Below are 20,704 nucleotides of genomic sequence, written 5' to 3' on the forward strand. Positions count from 1 at the left end.
AATCCAGTGCTTGGGTCTCGACGGAAATTCTTCCATTGCAAAGTTTGATCAACTGACGTGAAATTGATGCTGAGTCATTTTTCAGTTGAACTGGAATGTTAGTGGATAATGATAATTTTTTAACTTCGTGCCAGAGTGTTGATGATTTGAGGCAAGCATAGAGTTCATCAGCTGGCGTTGAACATTTTTATTCCTAGTTTTGTCGTCGTAGTTGTTGTTCTCTGATGTTAGTGACCTCTAATCAACAATGACTGTACGGAGAAGAGTCATCGTCAATTACTTCAACAAATGAACACGCATCCGATTCTGAATCAAGAGTTACAGGTATATTCATGAACCCCAGAAGTATTGTGAATAAAATTGACGATTTGCGTTGCTGCATTCAGTCAAATGAGGTCGACATTCTGTGCATAGCAGAGACTTGGTTACATCAATCAGTTTCGTCTTCCTTGATATGTCTACCAGGATACGATATTTTCCGATACGACAGAGAAACTACTGCGGGAGGAGGTGTATGCATTATTATTCGAAGCAGCCTGAAACCTAAGCTGGTGAACGTGCATAATGGAAATCAAGATGTTGAGATAATATCGGTGGATATAAAAAGCGGAAATAGGAAGTGCAGGCTTATTACGGCGTACGTTCCACCAAATAAAGCATGTAATTTAGATCATTGGTGTGAGTTTTGGAGAGAACTAAGGCATTACTGCTCTGCGCGCTTTCCGGTGATTTTGGTCGGGGACTTCAACATGCGGGGAATCGATTGGATAAACGGGAGATTCTCGTCTGAACTGGAGTCACAGTTCATGTCAATATCAGCAGAACTAGGCCTTGTTCAGTTGGTCGATTTTCCCACGAAAGGGGAAAACTTCTTAGATCTTCTGTTTGCTACCCATCCTTCGGTGGTCTACGACGTATATGCACTTCCACCCTTCTGCAACAGCGATAATCCACCGCACTTGCCGATACACTTCTCATTGCATATTACAACAGGATTAGATTGCCGATCAACACTAAACTATCACAATGCAGATTATCCAAGATTATCAGCTATTGTAAAAGATCTGCAGAACCAAGTACTGGCTGGAACTATCTCAGCTGCGGATGCTTTGCCAGCTCTATTTCTGCGGTCTCGTGAACATGTTCCCCGTCAAATGAGATTTAGAAAAAAAGATAAGGTTTTACGAATGCTAAACAATAGGAAATTGCATGCTTGGCGTCAATATAGATCAATACCTAGTCAAACCACTAAAGAACAATACAAGGTCATGGCTAGGAACTATGCAAATTACGTCCAAGAGAAAGAGAGTTTACATCTCCTCAACCTCTGTAAAAATCGTGATCGGAACTTTTTCCACCGAGATGTCCGCAGTAGACTTCGTGTATCCCGGGACATACCAACGCTAACTGTGAATGGCACCACGATAACGGAAGATTATGAGAAAGCAAACGTTTTTGCGGACATATTTTCTGGTTCATATAATTTCAGTTGTTCCGGTTACGACTATCGTTATCAAGGCCTTATGAATGATCATCCCTTCTTTCGTGACATGTTTAGCACTCAGACGATAAAAGCCATTATTGCTTCCCTTCCTGGTCGATCATCTCCGGGTCCTGACGGAATACCCAGTTGTTTCTACAAACGTCTTTCAGACCCGATATCTTCTCTGCTTAGCTCCATCTTCACATCCTTCTATGACTACGGGTCTATCCCATGTTCTTGGAAATCTGCAGTTATTAGTCCAATTTATAAGAATAAAGGCTCCAGGGCAGATCCGAATAATTATCGCCCGATATCGTTAACCGATATATCCTGCAAAATTTTCGAGAGATGCATCGTCAATCAGTTACTTCCATTTGCCGACGATATGGGCTTAATCCCCTCAGTTCAGTTTGGCTTCATTCCTGGCCGCTCCTTACCAGTGCAGCAGTTGATTTGTCATGATATATGGGAGAGTGCTATAGACTCTGGACAAGAGATTGATGTAATTTACGTCGATTTCCAAAAGGCATTTGATAAAGTAGACAGATTGCTACTACTGAGGAAGCTAGCTTGCATGGGGGTTCCGGATAAAGTTGTGAGGATAATTCAAGAACTGCTGTCAGACAGGGTTCATCAGGTTCGCGTAGCCAGCGTCATGTCTAGAGAATGTCAGGTGCCAAGCGGAGTTGTCCAGGGATCGGTGTTAGGCCCGATCTTATTTACTTTGTACACTTACGATATTACTCAGGCTGTGTCACCCATCTCTCTATTGCAATTCGCTGATGACGTGAAGTTATTCTCTCCAGTGGAAAACACTAGGGGCTTAAGAATTGCATGCCAACAACTTTTCCAGTGGAGTTGTCAGTATAAGCTACCTATTTCATCATCAAAAAGTGGATCAATGCATTTAGGTAGACGCACCGATCCTGAATATTACCAACTAGGTAATGAAACGTTACAGCAATTGGATACATGCGTGGATTTAGGTATTGCAATGAGCCGCATTCTGGATTTCACTGATCATTATCATGGCATAGTCTGCAAAGCTAATAGAATTTCATATATGTTACGTACGGCATACCGTAAGTGTGATGCGCATACGTTGTCATATGCTTTCTGTGTGTACGTTCGCCCGACCCTGGAGTTCTGTTCGCAAGTATGGAGCCCTTACAAAATCAAGGACATACAGCTCCTCGAAAAGCCACAGAGGTCGTTTACTAAACGAATACCTGGCATGAGCGGTCTATCCTATTGCCAGAGACTTCAATTTCTGGGTTTACACTCGCTGGAATGGCGTAGAATCGCTGCAGATCTGAAGATGTGCTACAAACTAGTCCACCAAATTGTTTATCTACCATCGAGAGAGCCTTTCTTTGAGATCATAGACAGGCGAGTTAACCTACGTAGGCATCGCTTCCAAATAAGAGTACCAATGGCTAGAAGGGATTGTTTTTTCCACGGATATAGATGCCGTGTGGCGAGAATATGGAACAGTCTTCCATCAGAACTTGTATGTGCCTCCTACGCAAAATTTGCTTCCAATATTGGGGATTTCGACCTGGCTCCGTATGCGAAGTGCTTCCCGTACTGACTATTATTATTATTTTTTTTTCTTTTCTTCCAGTATAAGTGCATTTCATGCCTTCTGGGGTTATTGTAAATAAATAAATACGTCCAGCTTGTGCAGCGAATATTATTCAAACGCCTTTTAAGCATTTTTTAAATTCAAACTATACCTTTACGATGGGCGGTTGAGGAGATAAAGGCTAGTCTATATACAGGATACCCTGTATATAGGCTGGCAAAAATACCCGGCGCTCTTCCCGGGTTTTCTTCAATTACTGGGAGGATTGGAAAAGTTACAAACCGTTATAAAGGAATTAACTGTTATAATAACAGAATTAAAGGTGTGACAAACCATTGTAAAGGCATATATACACGTCTGAAACGCATTGTTGGAAACCACGGTAACCAAAGAAAACGTTCCGAAAATAATTGTTGAGGCCCCAAAACCATTGTTGCCTGACAGTTTTTTGCCCATTTTGGGCATTTGCCCAGCTCTGACGAACTTTTAAAGTAGCCTACGGTTCAATCCCGGTCCTGTTTGGTATATATGCAAAATCTGGCGACGATCGGTGTAAAACTGTAGATTTGTATAAAGAACAGACATACTTTCACATTTATATATAAGATTTTATATGCACCGCAATACACATGCCATCACGAACTAGAAGATTACATATTTTGGTAAAAAATCAGTATGACATAAATTGAAAAAAAAAATTGCATACATATTATGCTCATGCAACATGTTTAAAAAGAAATACGATAAACATGTTGGGGTAAATCGAGAAGCTATCCATTCTTAGAATAAGACAACCATAAGTATTCTTTATGGGCATTGTATAATATTTTATCATGTGTATATATTGTTTGTAATTTGTGTTAATTGCATTTTTAATTGGGTTGCTGTATTTTTGAAACATATGACAACCATATTTTTATGGGCATCTTTTTATCAGCCACCTCGTTGGGCATTTTGCCTGTTGTGGCGTTGTATTTGTATTTGTATTTGTATTAAAATTTACAGTATAACTCAGCAATAAAAAAGTTTCAAGTGAGAACTTTACATTTAAAAAATGGTATATGCCAATCCAGTCTGAATCAGCAAATCCTTTTGGTATTCATCAAATGCACTTATATTAACAGCTTAGAATTATTCAAATAACTTTTCAATAATATCTATATATTTAAACATATATCATATGTAGTCATTTAAATCTTGTCAAAAGTAGGACATTACTGGTGATGTATATAATATTCCACGCTTTTTTGCATGATGGATTTTAAGAAATTACTTATTTTCTTATTTTTCACCAATGTTGATATTTTTACGTTGTGATCGCTAACATTGCATTCTTTTCTGTCTTTGTCCCATGCTTCACATCTATATACTACATGTTGAGCGTCGCTAGCCTCCTTCTTGCAGAAGATACATAATGAGTCTCGTCTGTGGAACCTTGCCTGTTCGACTCCCAGTGCCCCATGTTGAGTTAACAATTGGTTGATGCAGAAGTCTCCAAAGATATTGGTATTATTGAGTATGTAAATCTCCCTTTTGTAGTTGAGAGAGTTCCACAGCCTCTGCCATTCATTCTGTATATTCTTTTTTATATCATTTTTAAGTTGTATTTTAGTGATTTCAGTTTTAATGTCAATTTGTTCATTTTTTGCTGCCTGTTTAGCTTTATTATCCATATAGTAATTTCTTTTATTATTATTATGCGCTTTGATCCAATGAAATTTGATATTATTCATTTAGCTAGATTTTGTATTGTGCAATCCATTTCCTTATAATTGTTAGGATTTGCTAGCGCTTGTAGTGCCGATTTCGAATCACTAAAAATGTGCACATTTTGAAGGTGATTTTCATGAGTATATTGTACTGCCTGTGATATCGCTCTAATTTCGGCTCTAAATACAGTGCTACGATCACTAAGCCTTATTAGTTGCTCCTTTTCAATCTGCGTGTTTTTATAATGCACATAAGCACAGATAACCCTGTTTTCCATCCTCGATCCATCTGAGTAAACTGAATTTTCCATACTGTCCTTTTGATTTTCATTCCAGTCGATCTTCTTTTTCTCCCACGGTGGTATTAGAGCTGGCTTATCTTCTTTTATGTGCTCTCTTTTAACAATATCTTGATTAATGCATATTTGTTCTCCAAGTTGAAGCAATTTGCAACATTTCAGCAGGTTTTGAAGCGTAATCTGTATGTGTGGTATCCCATTAAGTACATTCAATGCTTCATTAGGAACAGTAATATAGCATTTTGAAATAACAATTAAAGCTTTCCTCTGGATAGAAATTAATTTGTCATCCTGAGTTATTTGTGTACCAGATTTCGTACCCATATATTATCATTTTTTCTAAACATTCCAAATAATTTTTTTTATCACTTCAGCTTTGACACCCCAACAAGTGGCCCTTGGTCTTTGAATAATTTCTTTCGTCTTTTTGGCCATTTTGTTCTTAATGTATTGTAGATGGTCAGTCCATGAGAAGTTTCTATTGATAACTACGCATAAGTATTTGAATTTTGTTACATATTTTCGTGATTTTTTATTCATCTTTATAGAAGGATTGTTGGTATTTCCCCCCTTTCTTTTATTATAGTAAATACACATTTTTGAAGCTTTTCAAGCCAAATCTGTCCGCCCACCTTGCAAGCTCCTTAAGAATGTTCTTCGATTTCTTGATGAACTTGTATGGTGCTTCTCCTGTTATGATCAAGAAATCATCAGCAAACGCTTGTAGTATTATATCTTTAGATGTGTCCTTTTTTAGTATTTCATTCGCTGCAATGTTCCATATCGTTGGTTCCAATACCGAACCTTGTGGCACTCCGATATCATATTCTTCAAACTTATTTGTAAGTTGATTCCAATACGTTCTTTGTCGTAGGTAATAAACAGTATATTTTTTAGATATGTTGGTATTTTCATTTCACTGATGACAATTTCAACTTGATCTATTCTAATGGAGTTTAAGGCATTAGATATATCCAAAGATATCAAGCATGTTAGTTTATCTTTCTCAAAGTTCTCCATTATTGTGTTTTTTACTTGTTTTAAGGCTTGAATTGCACCTTTGTTTTTTTATAAATCCATATTGCTTATCAGACATTATCTTGTCCTTTTCAAGGTGATATATTAATATACAACAAATAATAATAAGGGCGTAACAAGATTCAACTTACCAAATGCTCTAAGAAAAAAAGCGAACAGGATCCTGTTAAATATATTAGAGTGGTTTGAAAAAAATACCAATGAATTAAACATTCTGAAGAAAAATACAATCACCAACGAAGTACAAGATAAATTGAATAAAATGGTGCAAACAGATGTTACAATGCAAGTGAATATTTCCAGAATGAATGATAACCAAGTGGAGTACGAATTAGAAGATTCCCTACTCTACGAAAGAGTAGTAGAAGAAATCAATTATGACGAAAGGGATATAATACTAGCACACAGTAATGAAAGAAAACAGATTGGAGATGCATCACCAAAAAGCCATTTGTTAACTCAACATGTGGCACTGGGAGTCTATCAAGCAAGGTTCCACAGACGAGACTCATTATGTATCTTCTGTAAAAAGGAGGCTAGCGACGCTCAACATATAGTATATAGATGTGAAGCATGGGACAAAAACAGAAAAGAATGCAAAAAAAATCTTAACATTGGTGAAAAGTAAGAAAATAGCTAAATCCATCATGCAAAAAAGCGTGGAATATTATATACATCACCAGTAATGTCCTACTTTTGACAAGATTTAAATGACTACATATGATATATGTTTAAATATATAGATATTATTGAAAAGTTATTTGAATAATTCTAAGCTGTTAATATAAGTGCATTTGATGAATACCAAAAGGATTTGCTGATTCAGACTGGATTGGCATATACCATTTTTTAAATGTAAAGTTCTCACTTGAAACTTTTTTATTGCTGTAAATTTTAATAATATGTACTACATTTTTTTTTCACAATTTGTGTCAGTTACTGATTTTTTACGAAAATATGTAAACTTCTAGTTCGTGATAACATGTGTACTCCAATGCACATAAAATATGTGTTAATATCTAATACTGTGAGTTACAATGCATAAAATTTGACTGAAATGTAACTTGTATCGCAGTGTTCTTCGATCTCGTGGAAAGTTAGCTGATTTGCTTCTGTATATTTCAGCTCTGACCTGATGTTTTGGATAGAATTTTTTTTTCTTTTTTATGTTGAAAGATCAAATGATTGTCGGACTCATATGATGATATGTCAATGTATATCTATACAGTGTGATAATTACAATGTAATATATAATACTTGAGTGAAGTAATTATTATAAATCCCAGGGACACTAAATTGCTGCTCGCGAGTTGTTAATGGTTGCTACTTGGGGTAAAATGTAAAGTTGATGATTTTTTTTTTTTTTTTTTTTTTTTTTTTTTTGTGTGGAGAAAATAAATGCTCCCTTCGGGGAACCCCGTATGGCGAACTATGTTTGCCGGGACGGGGGTTAGTATCTCTTACTCATACAGTTTTGCACTGCTCATAATACAATGTTATAGCTGATACAAGATATGCATGCAACTGGTTGTTTCTATAGAGATGATGATTTCTAGAAAGAAAATTCACACTTGCCTCTACGGCATGCATGTATGTATGCTCACGCCATGACCAGCGGAGCCAAATGTTGCCCTCGTAGTCATCTGATGCCCGCGACTTCGGACAACTTAAACGCCGTTTTTATTTATAGAGTCATATTTATGTAAAATTTAAAGCAAAATTCATGTAACATTCCAAATATGATTGCAAAAAATTCCACAAATGAATTGTTTTGTTATTCTCACAGTACATTCAACTAGTAATGATGCAAGTTATGAACCAAAATTTATAGGATTGTATGGTAAAAGGGCAGAAGTTTTCCACTGAGAAATCAACTTTACAAAATATGTGGAATTGTCAATGCTAAAAAAGAGGCTTCTATGGATGCGAGATATCTCGTCATTGCCGCTTAAATGGTTAGTTTACCCTTGGGTGATGCATCATCCACCCATTCACTATGTCGCCTGCGAACATATTCGTCTAAATACCCTACGGATATGTTCGTAATTTCCCTATTGTCGAAATACGTAACAATTGGCATAGGATCTCTTCCGCTGGTCGCATGGTGAATGTTCCGGGGAAGACTGTCTCATATTCCCGGCGAACGAGTAATGGCAAATAGCATGCGTATTTTCCTATCACTTATAGGGAATATTATTTGATGTCGGACATTTTGCACAGTTGATTCGTATTATTTGATCAAAGTTCTTCGAGTTCAACTAGAAAAAAATTGAACAGTACGTTTAACTTTCATCATATGACTGGTGATCCCAAAAAGAGTATTTTTAACATCATTTCGAATAATTTTTATTTCAATTTTCAAGTAAAAATTGGTTGAAAAAAGGAGAGAGAAATTTATGAAAAAAATTTATAGAAATTCTATCTAACACTGTGAAATTGAAACCAGGATCAGGTCGTGTTTGCTGTCATCTATTATGAGTTGGTTCCAAGTAGCAGGCTCTTATGAGCTCTGTAGCTTCAAATAACTAGTTTAAGGAAGGTTTTGCGTTATTGATTATCCATCTTTTTGCGGAGGAGAAGAAGTAATTTTTTAATACTTTACAACTGATAAAATATTGAACATCCTTTAGTGAAAAGTTATTATTCTTTAATTGTATAGAAAAGAATTTTAGTGTCCGGAATAGAGCGTTTCTAGTTAGAGACACGCATTTGCTGGAAATTTAAGAAGGCAAGTCTCTTTTAGAACTAATAAAAAACTAGAATAAATATGAAACAAAGAATTTCTGAACGAAGAAAATTGAGAAACTATTTAAATCAGAATTTGATGACATTAACTCGTGGAACACGATTTGTTTCTGTAACACGTAAGGAAAAAAAAAAAGACAAACAATTTTTTTGGCTATAATTGGCAAATTTATTACAATTGGCATTTTTATGCTGTAATTGGCTACTTTATTTTTTTTTTTCAGAATTTTCCGGTATTATTCACGAGTGTACTTTTATTTCACAATGGTTTTTGGCAGTAAATGGCAATATTTGACAATATCCCGTATTTTCATGAAGGAACTAGGATCAGCGTACTTGTCGTTTTTGGTGGGTATATTGATACTTCTCTACCGAAACCCCTTCCGCGAACCAGATAGAACCCCTAGTTGGGCCGTATTTGGTCCGCGGGGAGGATGGAGTGCACCACTGATGTAGGTGGTTATACATTTACTCAGTTCGTACGCGTCGTCACTGATTTAAATTCAGCTAGCCTAAGCACGCGCTGAAGATTAGGTCGTGGTGTCCACATGATCAAACTATTTACTTAACTATAAATGCACGTTGTACACATTTCTGTACGGAAATTCTAACGGATTGGTACATGCCGGAATGTATATTCTGTGTGTATGTGTGGCCCTAACGTATTTATGGCATATGAATTGTGCTCTTTTCATGTTTTTGTTCGAAAAATTACTGGTTGACTTTGTTGGGGAAAAAAACCGTTTGGGAGATAACCTAAGCCATGTGAGTGATAAGTGTACCCTGGCTCGAGATTTTGATCTCATTGTGTTAGCTGATTTCATTAACTGGGAAAATGCAGTGTTGAAGCAGAAGGAAAATGTTTTAGAATCTTTTGTAATGAATTCACTAATTTTTTTTGACGACCTGAATTTTGATTCTTGTCGACATGCAATATCATTCACGTTCAGGAAAGATGCTCTGACTTCCACTCCAGTTAGTGGGGGTGCAAGTAATAATGGGAAGAAGGGAAAAAAGAAGAAAATTAGGGCCAAAAACGTTCACAATGAATGGAAATTACAACTTTGAAATATGTAAATCTTTCGATAGAAACATCTCCAAAATTGATCGATGTAGGGAGGATGAAAATCCTATACAAGATAAAAACGTAAATAAATCTAGTGACTCCTTAAATACTTCCAACGAGTCAACTTCGGAATCATCTACACAAAATTTGAGTCATAATGGAAGTAGTAATGAGTCGACTTCTACTGGTACCATGAGTGATTGCAGTTTAACTGTAGAAACTGTCAATGATTCCTTGGCAACACAGCTTGATATTGTTCCAAAATCCCTTAAACATATTATTTCTTGTGATAACAAGGATGTGGAAATTACACAAACGGTAATATCACAGGAGAAACAAGAAAGTAATTTGAATAAGAAACAGGTAACACCCTCCAACACTCACGAATATAAAATTACAAAAAGTAACGAGGTCTTCCCGGTTAATCTTGGATCTAGCACTTCGGGACAAACAAATGCATCTAATACATATAATAAGACCACTCAGGACCCATTTCAAGCCCATATCATCACAAATGCTGCAAAAAAAATCACACCGAGAAACGCTTGTATAAGTAATGCATCTGATAAATCAAGTGATGATGAGGGATTCAAGGTTGTTACTCGGAAAAAACTAAGATACATAATTACAACATTGATATTAATGAAGGGACAAACAACGGAAACATATCAACCCCTAACCCAACTGGAAATGCCCCTAATTTCTCACGTAAAATTAATATTCCGTCCATTATTCTCACAGAATGGGGTGAAGGCTGGATTTCTGACTTTGCAGCTGCCAAGAAAATATGCGAAATACCTCCACAATTTAAAGCAACGGAAAACACAATTGTATTTCAGGTCTTCACTGAGAAAGATCATCGACAAATTACTTTACTTTACATATAACACTCATTCGGAACGAACACTAAAGTTTGTAATTAGGGAACTTCCAACGAATGTGAACCCATTGGAAATTGTTGCTGACTTGGAAAAAAAGCAATTTAAGCCGGTTAAGGTGTCAAATATGAAAAATTACCATACTGGTCGATGCCTTCCCCTTTTCTTAGTTGAGGTACCTATATTTCTGACAAAAACATTGCTAATATTATGGGAATAGCTGAAATTCCAATAGAAATAGAAAGATACGGAGGAGCTCAAGGACCCATTCAATGTAGGGTCTGTCAATCATACGGGCGCAGTTCATATAGATGTAGGATTACACCTACCTGTGAATTTTGTGCCGGATCACATGAGACCAGAGATTGTAGAGTTAAAGGTAACTCAAGGATGATTAAATGTTGTCACTGCGGGGGTCCTCACACATCGACGTTCTCTGGATGTAAAGCCCGGCCAGCATTAAATAAAAATAGAGGAAGATTATTCCTTCCTACAATTCCACCAGGGCTGCAAGGATCTCCTATTAGGAGAGTGCCTTCTGAAAAATCTAGTGAAAAATCTTCGCACTGAAGATGAAGACGTTGATAATTTGGACACAGAGATAAGTCCAATTACAAATACTCGACAAGCGACTAAAAAATCATGCAACATTACTATAAATAACAATATTTCTGATGAGCAATCTCAAAATGAGAATTTGAAAAAACAAACGATTCTACACAACACAATTAGTTAAGGAACTCATCCATTTGCAAAAAATAAGGGCAATATCCCAACAACTGCAGAAATTAAATTGGATCTTATTCAAGCACATTCACGATTAATTTATAGGAATCTGTTACATCAATTGATTACACAAACTTATAGACACAATATTACTTCTGACTCTGAACTATATGTTGATGCAATGGATAATAAAAATAATACAGAAACAGAGGTAAATGAAGAACTGTATAACAATCCCGTGAACGCGGAATCAAACACAAATAACTCATACACAATTAAGTCTATTGATGAGGTAAAGTCTTTGAGTAAGTCAAATTTACCAAATTGTAATAATAATTCCAACTCATCAGCTGTTCCTCCTGAAGTTTTACAATTTAATGGCATACTCAACACTGTTTTGAGTGCCACTGGAATATCTAGTGACAAAATAAGTCAAATGAATAAAGATTTGATTGATATTCTTTCACAGCCCAACAATTAGCACAACAAGAAATATCTACACCAGGCCATTACATATTATGGCCTGGAATGCTAATGGTCACAAAGACAACTTAAGGGAATTAAAAGAAGAATTATTCAATTATCAAGTAGATATCTTACTTCTATCAGAAGCATGGTTATTGCCTTCACAAAAAATCAAAATTAATGGTTACACTGGCGTCAGGAAAGACCGATTACATGGTGGGGGGGGGGGGGAGGAGTAGCTGTATATGTGAAGTCTGATATCCCAATTCAAGAATTACAACTCCTCCCTTCCACTCAAATGGAAGCTACTGCTGCTGTCACTGTTTACATAGATAGAACACCCATTTCTTTCTGTGCAATGTATAAACCCACCAATAATTGCACAGATATTTCCTTACTAAAGCACTTATTCAGAACAGGGCTTCCAATTTTTGTAGGGGGTGATTGGAATAGTAGAAACAATCTATTCTTTAATAAAAAAATCCAACAGATGTGATCGAGTGTTGAGAAAATTTGCCTTGATAATTTCCTAAATATACATTCATCCACTACACCAACACATGCACCACCTCAAAATAGATGTCAACCTGATGTAATTGATTTTGGCATCTCCAAAAATATTCTCTTTGACGTTCAAACTTACACAAAATCAATTCTCAGCTCACCGCACTATCCAGTATTTTTTATTACGGATTTTCTTCGATATTGCACCAGGAGAATAATTAAACGCATTAATTGGGACATGTATAGACAAATTTTGGAAACAAATCAATAAGCAGGGCTGACCCTGAACAATGCTCAGGATATAGATGAGGCGCTATCACATTTAACACAACTAATACAAGCTGCATTAAATGATTCATCTGCAAAAGTGCTACAGCCTGAAAATAAATATGGAATTTCTAGAGAAATCATGCAAAAGATTAGACACAAAAACAAGATACGTAGTAATTGGCAGCGCTTTCGTAGACGTTCAGACAAAATTACACTAAATCGTCTCAATCGTGAGATTAAAGAAGTGCAGCATTTTGTAAATGGTTGGTTTACCGAATTTGTAGAGAATGTGTGCTACCTCAGAAAATGAAAACATATGGAAAGCATGGAATCTTTGCAAACCTGGTGGTACTCGTATAATCAGTAAAATACAAGGCCCCAATGGTCTGGTTTTCTCAGCAGAGGAAATAGCTGAAACCTTTGCTACCGTCTATGAAAAAAAATTTACACCCAATCACGTACAACCATTAACGACTCAAGTTGAGCTCCGTCGTAGAGTTGCTCGTTATATATACACATTAATAATAATATTTCCAGCTTTGAACCCACAGACTTGGCTGAAGTCACTGACATTATAAACAAATTAAACATCAGAAAAGCTAGTGGCTATGATGGTATAAGTAACAAAGCTCTCAAAAATCTGCCTTGTCATATTATTTTGACATTCACGAACATTATTAACGCAGCATTAAAATTTAACCACTTTCCAAAGATATGGAAACATTCACTCATTAGAACAATACCCAAATCAGGAACTGACCCGTTACTTCCTGAATCGTTCAGGCCCATTAGCCTTTTATCTAATTGTTCAAAAGTCTTCGAGAGGATTTTTGCTCCTATAGTCCGTTTCAGGTTAACTTTGCAGTGGAGAGAAAGGTAGAGAGTGTATTCCTTCGCCGCAAAATAAAGTTCCCATAAATCTTAGTTTTATGATGATCATTTATACAGAATATTTCAATTTTTTTAATGATTTTGAAAAAATAATGAAAAAATATCGTTTTGAACCGATGTTTCTTCGTTTGAAAGTTTTAAATTAGAAAAAAGTATTTTTTACCATTATCCAAAAATCTATAGCAACCACAACGACATTTTGGTGCGGATACCCTAGAAATCGTCCATACCTTACCGAGGCCGCGCATCGATACATTGGTTAAAAGGCTTTTGTTGCCATAGCAACGAGTGATGAGGTTCTCTCATAGCTTCCTCTTCACTGCAAAGTTAACTTGAAACGGACTATAGATTTCGAAAATATCTGGATGACAATAACACAATTCGAAAAGAATAACATGGCTTTAGACATGAACATTCCTGTGTCACTCAATTGATTAGGGTGACTGAATATATAACCGATGCATTCAACCATTCTGATTATGTGGCGGCCGCCTTTTTGGATATTAAAAAGCCTTCGATAAATGTGACCATCCCACTTTATTAGCAAAAATGATTGATCTCAATCCCCCCCCCCCACACTTTATACTTTTCTTCTACAGTTATTTGATCGGCAGAACATTCCAGGTAAAAATAGGTCACTCTAATTCATCTGTTAAGAACATCCAAGCATCAGTACCTCAGGGTAGTGTTTTGGGTCCACAGTTGTTTTTAATATACATCAATGATTTTCCAGCTCCTCAAGTGGGTATACTTGCCTTGTTTGCCGATGATGCGGCTATACTATGTGATAACCGAGACGCCTCCAAGGCCCTGCAAAATCTGCAGGAAACCACAGAAGAAATTATGGACTGGTGCAAGAGGTCGGATATTGTATTGAACCGTGAAAAAATACAATTTACATGTTTTACTAGGAAACATGGTATACCGAATAGGCATTTATATATAGGTAATCACCAGATCAGTACGGTTAGAAAAATAAAATACCTGGGATGCATTTTAAATAAAACAATGTCATTTTTACCGCACATTAATTATGTACGTAATAAAACAAACAATGTAATGGGTGCTCTTATATATATAACAAAATTTCATTCCCCCAGGCTAAGCTATCTATTAAAAATAAAATTATTTTATTTAAGTCAATACTTCGCCCTACGATGCTTTATGCCTCACCTGCATGGGCCCATGCATGCAAAACCAATATTAAAATCTTGCAAACTGGACAAAATAAAATTCTAAGAAGATTTTTGAATGCACCTTGGTTCATCAGAAATCTTAATATTCGCTGTGGAATTGGAGCGTTCACTTGGAGGCGTCTCGGTTATCACATAGTATAGCCGCATCATCGGCAAACAAGGGGCAAGTATACCCACTTGAGGAGCTGGAAAATCATTGATGTATATTAAAAACAACTGTGGACCCAAAACACTACCCTGTGGTACTGATGCTTGGATGTTTTTAACAGATGAATTAGAGTGCCCTATTTTTACCTGGAATGTTCTGCCGATCAAATAACTGTAGAAGAAAAGTATGAAGTGTGGGGGGGGGGGGGAAATTGAGATCAATCATTTTGGCTAATAAAGTGGGATGGTCACATTTATCGAAGGCTTTTTAATATCCAAAAAGGCGGCCGCCACATAATCAGAATGGTTGAATGCATCGGTTATATATTCGGCCACCCTAATCAATTGAGTGACACAGGAATGGGCATTCCTCATATATTCAAATATATCAAAGAAATTAATAAAAATCAATTTGAGAGAATGAAAAATTCCAGCCATGAACATATCACAGACTTGATTGATTATAGTTCAGCACCTACACCAAAAACATCGGCTCGAACAGTATATAGGAGACCCCAGCAGATTTTCCACCTCCCTTGGGAGGAGATTGGATAATGCAGGAATAACTTGGAAGCCTCCTAGGCTATAATTAGGACTGTAAATATTATATATATACGCTTATTCTGTACTAATGTGACACCTATTTTAATCACATTTATCTGCTAGGCACCTATTTGTTCACTTTTTTGAGCATCGAATTATAGTATTTAATTAACACCTTGCACATATGGAAATTCCTATATGGCACATATATTGGAACTTAGAGAAAAAAAAAGCCACTCGGACGAATGGTTTTTATTTGACGAGTGTATAAATTAAAGCTTTGGATTGTAACCACCATTCTTTTATTCTGATTGAGTTCACTTTGACGCATGCAGTTACCACTAAGATAAATATGTGGGTTGGACCTCTCTCCATCCGGCAGTGACGTGTCATCGAAGAGTTGTGGTGGAATTTTCTTAGTGATTTATCTGCATTCACGCTAAATTCTGTGGGGCTATGACCTGGATTTCACTATGATTTCTTTCCCACACAAAACACATACATGCACACACTAATTTTCTAACAAAACTGGCAGTCTATTTTTTCCCCCTTCTTCATAGGACTTACTGAGCCCGTTCGTAATCCCACAATCAGCCAAGAGCTGGGCATGGGGACGGTGGCAATTTAATTCTGTTCTGTTTTATAATTCTTTCATCCGATCTATTAAATTTCGTTACAGTAACAGAAACGTTATTGCTCGCCTACAATGAACTCAATTTTAATGAAGTGGATTTTGTAATATTATATTAGGTGCCGTTCAAGTATGACCGCAACAAATTTTTAACCAATTTGACCCCGCCCCCCACTGTAAGCAAATTTTCGTCATCCCTGCTGCACCTCCTAACGCATATTGGTGGGAGGCTTGTGGACCCCCCCCCCTTCACCACAGACGATTAAAAATTTATTTTTTAATGCAAAAAATATTATTTTTTATTAAAATTTCGAAAGAAAATACTTACTTCAAACGATGTGTCACAGAGGAATACTTAAAACAATAATTGCCCATTTCAGTAAAGTTATGAGCTCCATATTTAAACATTTTCGCATAATTTGTCCTGAGAGATTTTTCAATGAGTTTCAAATTTATATCTAGTATATGGTCCCTAAAAGTGTTCATTTTCATATAATCGCTCATATCTCGCAAAATAGAGGTCAGATTGGAATGAAAATTAATTCTGACTATGCCAATTCGAATGAAGTAAAAATTAATGTATGATTCTATTCATAGTTTTTTAAAATATGTTTTTATAATTCATAACTCATATTTAAAAAAAAGCCAAATTCAAAATGAGTAACAAAATTATGTTTGGCCCCTTAGAATCTATCATGTAAAATAAAAATTAATGAGATACCTATATTATTTCAGCAATTATGCTCAAAAACACGATGTTTCTGTTTAATATTACGTCACTCGTTTTTTAATAATTTATATTTCACCAAATGTTCGTTCGAAATTAGTGAAATTTGGTATTTCGGCATTTCTTGAGATTCTCAATCTAAATATGGAAGAAAAAAATGGGATTACTATTCAATTTTCAAAAGTTGGATCTTGTTTCAACATCTGGATGGCACACTTATGGAAGCTTACATTATGGAAGTACAAAAACTGATTAATTACATTTGCTGAAAACGCGTCAATAAGTTTACATTAACCCATAACAGATGACAGCACCAACGCGTCTTTATGAATTATAAATTATTTCTTTCATCACAATCTCGAATTTTCTTAAATATAGAATTATTTCATTCATTAAATTTTCGTCATTTTTAATTTTTTTAGTTTTGAAACTGTTTAAGTCAAAAAATTTAGATTAACATAATTTCGCTCAGAAAAAAGTATTTATTTCATTTATATTCTGAATTTTAATTAGTTCTAGAAGAATTTTTTAACTTTTGCTGAAGGATAACTTGAAAGGGAATATTACAATTTTACACGTCAATGTTAGTATACACTAACCACTACTGTAAACACATTTTTCATTGAATCAAATATTTGGAATTTATGGTACTGTATGTTAAAATAAGTTATTACGCCTTTAAGCATTCAAGTTTTCTTAAATACGTACATTTGATTATTTTATTTTTGTTCCCTGTTGATTCAATGGAGAGCGCAGCCTTCCTAATCAAAAGTAAAAATCTTAGGTATTGCGATCATCGTAATTAAATACAATTTTCATTTCATTTTTGATGTCTGATTTATTCGAGAAGCTTTGAATGATCTTTCATCAGTTTTCAGTATACAAACTATACTAACGTTGTGAAATGGCAATTGAATTGTTCCCCGCATAATCGGATACCCAGCGTAAACGGATATTGTGCGCTGGAATCGTTGATATGTGATCAATCAGGGCAGACTGTATTACATCATATGTCACAGAAGCGAGACTTTTAAAGCTGAACGACAAATTTTTATGTCCTTTCTCTAATTAATTTCAAAGGTTTGCGCATCGATCTACAAAGTTCAAATGGAACCACCAACAGTACTGTTTGCTGTTACCCCAGGTTGCTGTACTTGAGTGATTATCAAGGCGGCATACGTCACAAAAGCACCGAATGATGTCAGAATGTTACTGTTGCTGATTTTCATCATGTTGCCGGCTGACATGAATATAACTTCTCTGTCGATTATTGCTCTCAGAAGCTTCAATTTGTTACGGTCGATCCGTTGAGAATAGATCCTATCTTCGTAGATGTTTCTATAGATACTTTTGATTTCTTCTTGAGAAGAAGGTATTCGTGAAGATATAATTATGGTTCCAAATAACGAGCAGGCATTGTGCAGCATGATACATGTCGCTGTACCAGCGGGCTCTGCATAACTGAAGGTGTTGGTCATAAAGACGAGCTGGGACAGATAGACAAACAAGTTGAGAAAAAGTTGTGTCAAGAGAATGAACAACGGCCCTGAGAAAACATCGTTAAATCGTCGCACGATGTTCAGTTCCTTTCTTTGTTGATCAAACACGTCATATATATTTTCGTGAGAAATATCATTCACAGATCTAATTCGAAATGAATCTAACATGCAATAAATGCGTTCGCTCAGAAGATTGTACGCGAACAAAATTAGTGTAGGAAGTATGAGAATGGTTACGTAATATGTTGTCTGCCCAATCACCACAAAGAATATCGATAAACTTGGGGGATGAATTACAGTATTGAAGTTATGGTACCTGATATAGACGCCCGCATAATCGTTAATGTAAATGACGATGTCCAATCCAAGTACACAAAACAGCAGGATCAACGAAAAAAAGAATAACTTGTAAGCCAAATTGCTGTTCGACAAGAAGTCATCTTTCCGGATCATTTCATTTAAATCTTTCTCAAGTGCTAGAATCTTGTTAGATTGGATCTGAAAAGATAACCAGATGCCCAAACATATCAATAGTAGCAACATTGCGGACACATGGAAAATGACATTATCCGTTCTGTAGATCACCAAGCTCACGATCCGGATGGCGAACACGTAAGTGAAACACAATGCGCTGAAAACTGAAAACTTGCTGGAAAAGATCTTCCTGAGAATCCCCTTGTGATTGTTCGTGTCGATACCACACAACCTCAACACTTGCGTAGCACGTCGATTGTGTTTATCATTTCTTGACTCATTAATTGTATTTGCTTTCGGCAAAAACTGCGGCAAGTCTGCTCGACGTGTTTTGAATTCGGAGCCCCTTGCAATATCTCTGATAGTCAGGGCAGCCATGACCAATATTATATAACCTTCTGACTGATACGACCGGTAGAATCAGGTTGTTTTTACCTGTGCGAGGTAATTATTTGACCGAATCTAAGATGACTTCACTTTCCGGTATAACTCGAGGCACACTACAAAGCTAAGCACACTGTTGATGAGATATGTTTATACACGAATAAGAGATACTAACCCCCGCCCGCCAAACATAGTTCGCCATACGAATAAGATATATCGACACGCGTGAGTCCGTGTCATCGCATAAAGAATTATTAGCACAAAATAAAATGTCGAAAAGATGTATCGATTGATATACAGCTTCATTTGAATAACACTGAATTCTAATTAACATGAAAGGTTTCGCATTTGTGGTCATGGAATGTAAAGCACAGTAATACCTTGATAGGTTATTTGTTTTTATAATCGATACTTTGTATATTCATCCTGGTCATGAGATACATAGATTTTGTGCCCCGTTTGAATTATTTATAATTGTGATATTAATCGATATATATTTATACTAACAGACAAAGGTGAATATTGATGAATGTATTGGGCTACGTGGAAAACGTCATTTTGACGTTTATGTATTGGTTTTTTTTCCATTTCTTATGAAAGCACTAGTTTTTTTAATTACAATCCAGACAATTGCAATCTGTGAATAGAAACTTTAAACGCGTTTTACGAAGAATCCTATTTGGGGCATTTTACCTGAGTTTCAAACAGGGTTTCAAAAAAATATATCTATTGTATAATCCCAAAATATTAATATGTTTTGCCTCATATTAGTGAAATTATGAATAAAAATCTAAGGTCTATCACTTCTATCTGTCCTAATGTTTTATACCTTATAATGCTAAATGAAATTCAAAAATTTCACACGACATCAACAGATTTGGGTATAACTTATGAGAATACCATACAATCCTATAAATTTTGGTTCATAATCTGCAAAAAAATCTTGCTGATCTGTCCCCGATCCGAATGGCGAACACGTAACTGAAACACAATGCGCTGAAAACTGAAAACTTGCTGGAAAAAATCTTCCTGAGAATTCACACTTGCGTAGCACGTTGATTGTGTTTATCATTGCTGGAATCGTCAACTGTATTCCCTTTCTGCTAAAACTGCGACAAGTTTGCTCGACGTGTTTCGAATTCGGAGCCCCTTGCAATATCTCTAATATTGATGACAGCCATGACGATATTACATAACCTTCTGACAGTTACAACTGGCAGAATCAGGTTGGTTTTAGCTGTACGAGGGGATTATATGACTAACCCCCGGCCCGGCAGACATAGTTCGCCATACGGGGTTCTCCGAAGGGAGCATTTATTTTCTCCACAAAAAAAAAAGTCATCATCAACTCAACATTTTACCCCAGAGAGCAACCATTAACAACTCGCGAGCAGCAATTTAGTGACCCTGGGATTTATAATAATTACTTCACTTAAGTATAATA

The 20,704-nt window shown here is 36.0% G+C and overlaps 1 protein-coding gene across 1 annotated transcript; it reads left to right on the top strand.

Moving 5' to 3' along the window:
- Positions 1 to 332: 332 nt before the first annotated feature.
- Positions 333 to 14,536, top strand: LOC149089305 (uncharacterized). Its single transcript, XM_089240127.1, has 3 exons — positions 333 to 1,716; positions 1,888 to 1,985; positions 14,393 to 14,536. The coding sequence occupies exons 1-3, from the start codon at positions 333 to 335 to the stop codon at positions 14,534 to 14,536; spliced, it is 1,626 nt and encodes a 541-aa protein (XP_089096253.1).
- The last annotated feature ends 6,168 nt before the right edge of the window (positions 14,537 to 20,704 follow it).

The sequence above is a fragment of the Pholcus phalangioides genome, unplaced genomic scaffold (assembly GCF_987345545.1).
Source record: "Pholcus phalangioides strain wild (caught in Gottingen) unplaced genomic scaffold, Ppha-v1.0 ptg000002l_1, whole genome shotgun sequence".
Lineage (NCBI taxonomy): Eukaryota > Metazoa > Arthropoda > Arachnida > Araneae > Pholcidae > Pholcus > Pholcus phalangioides.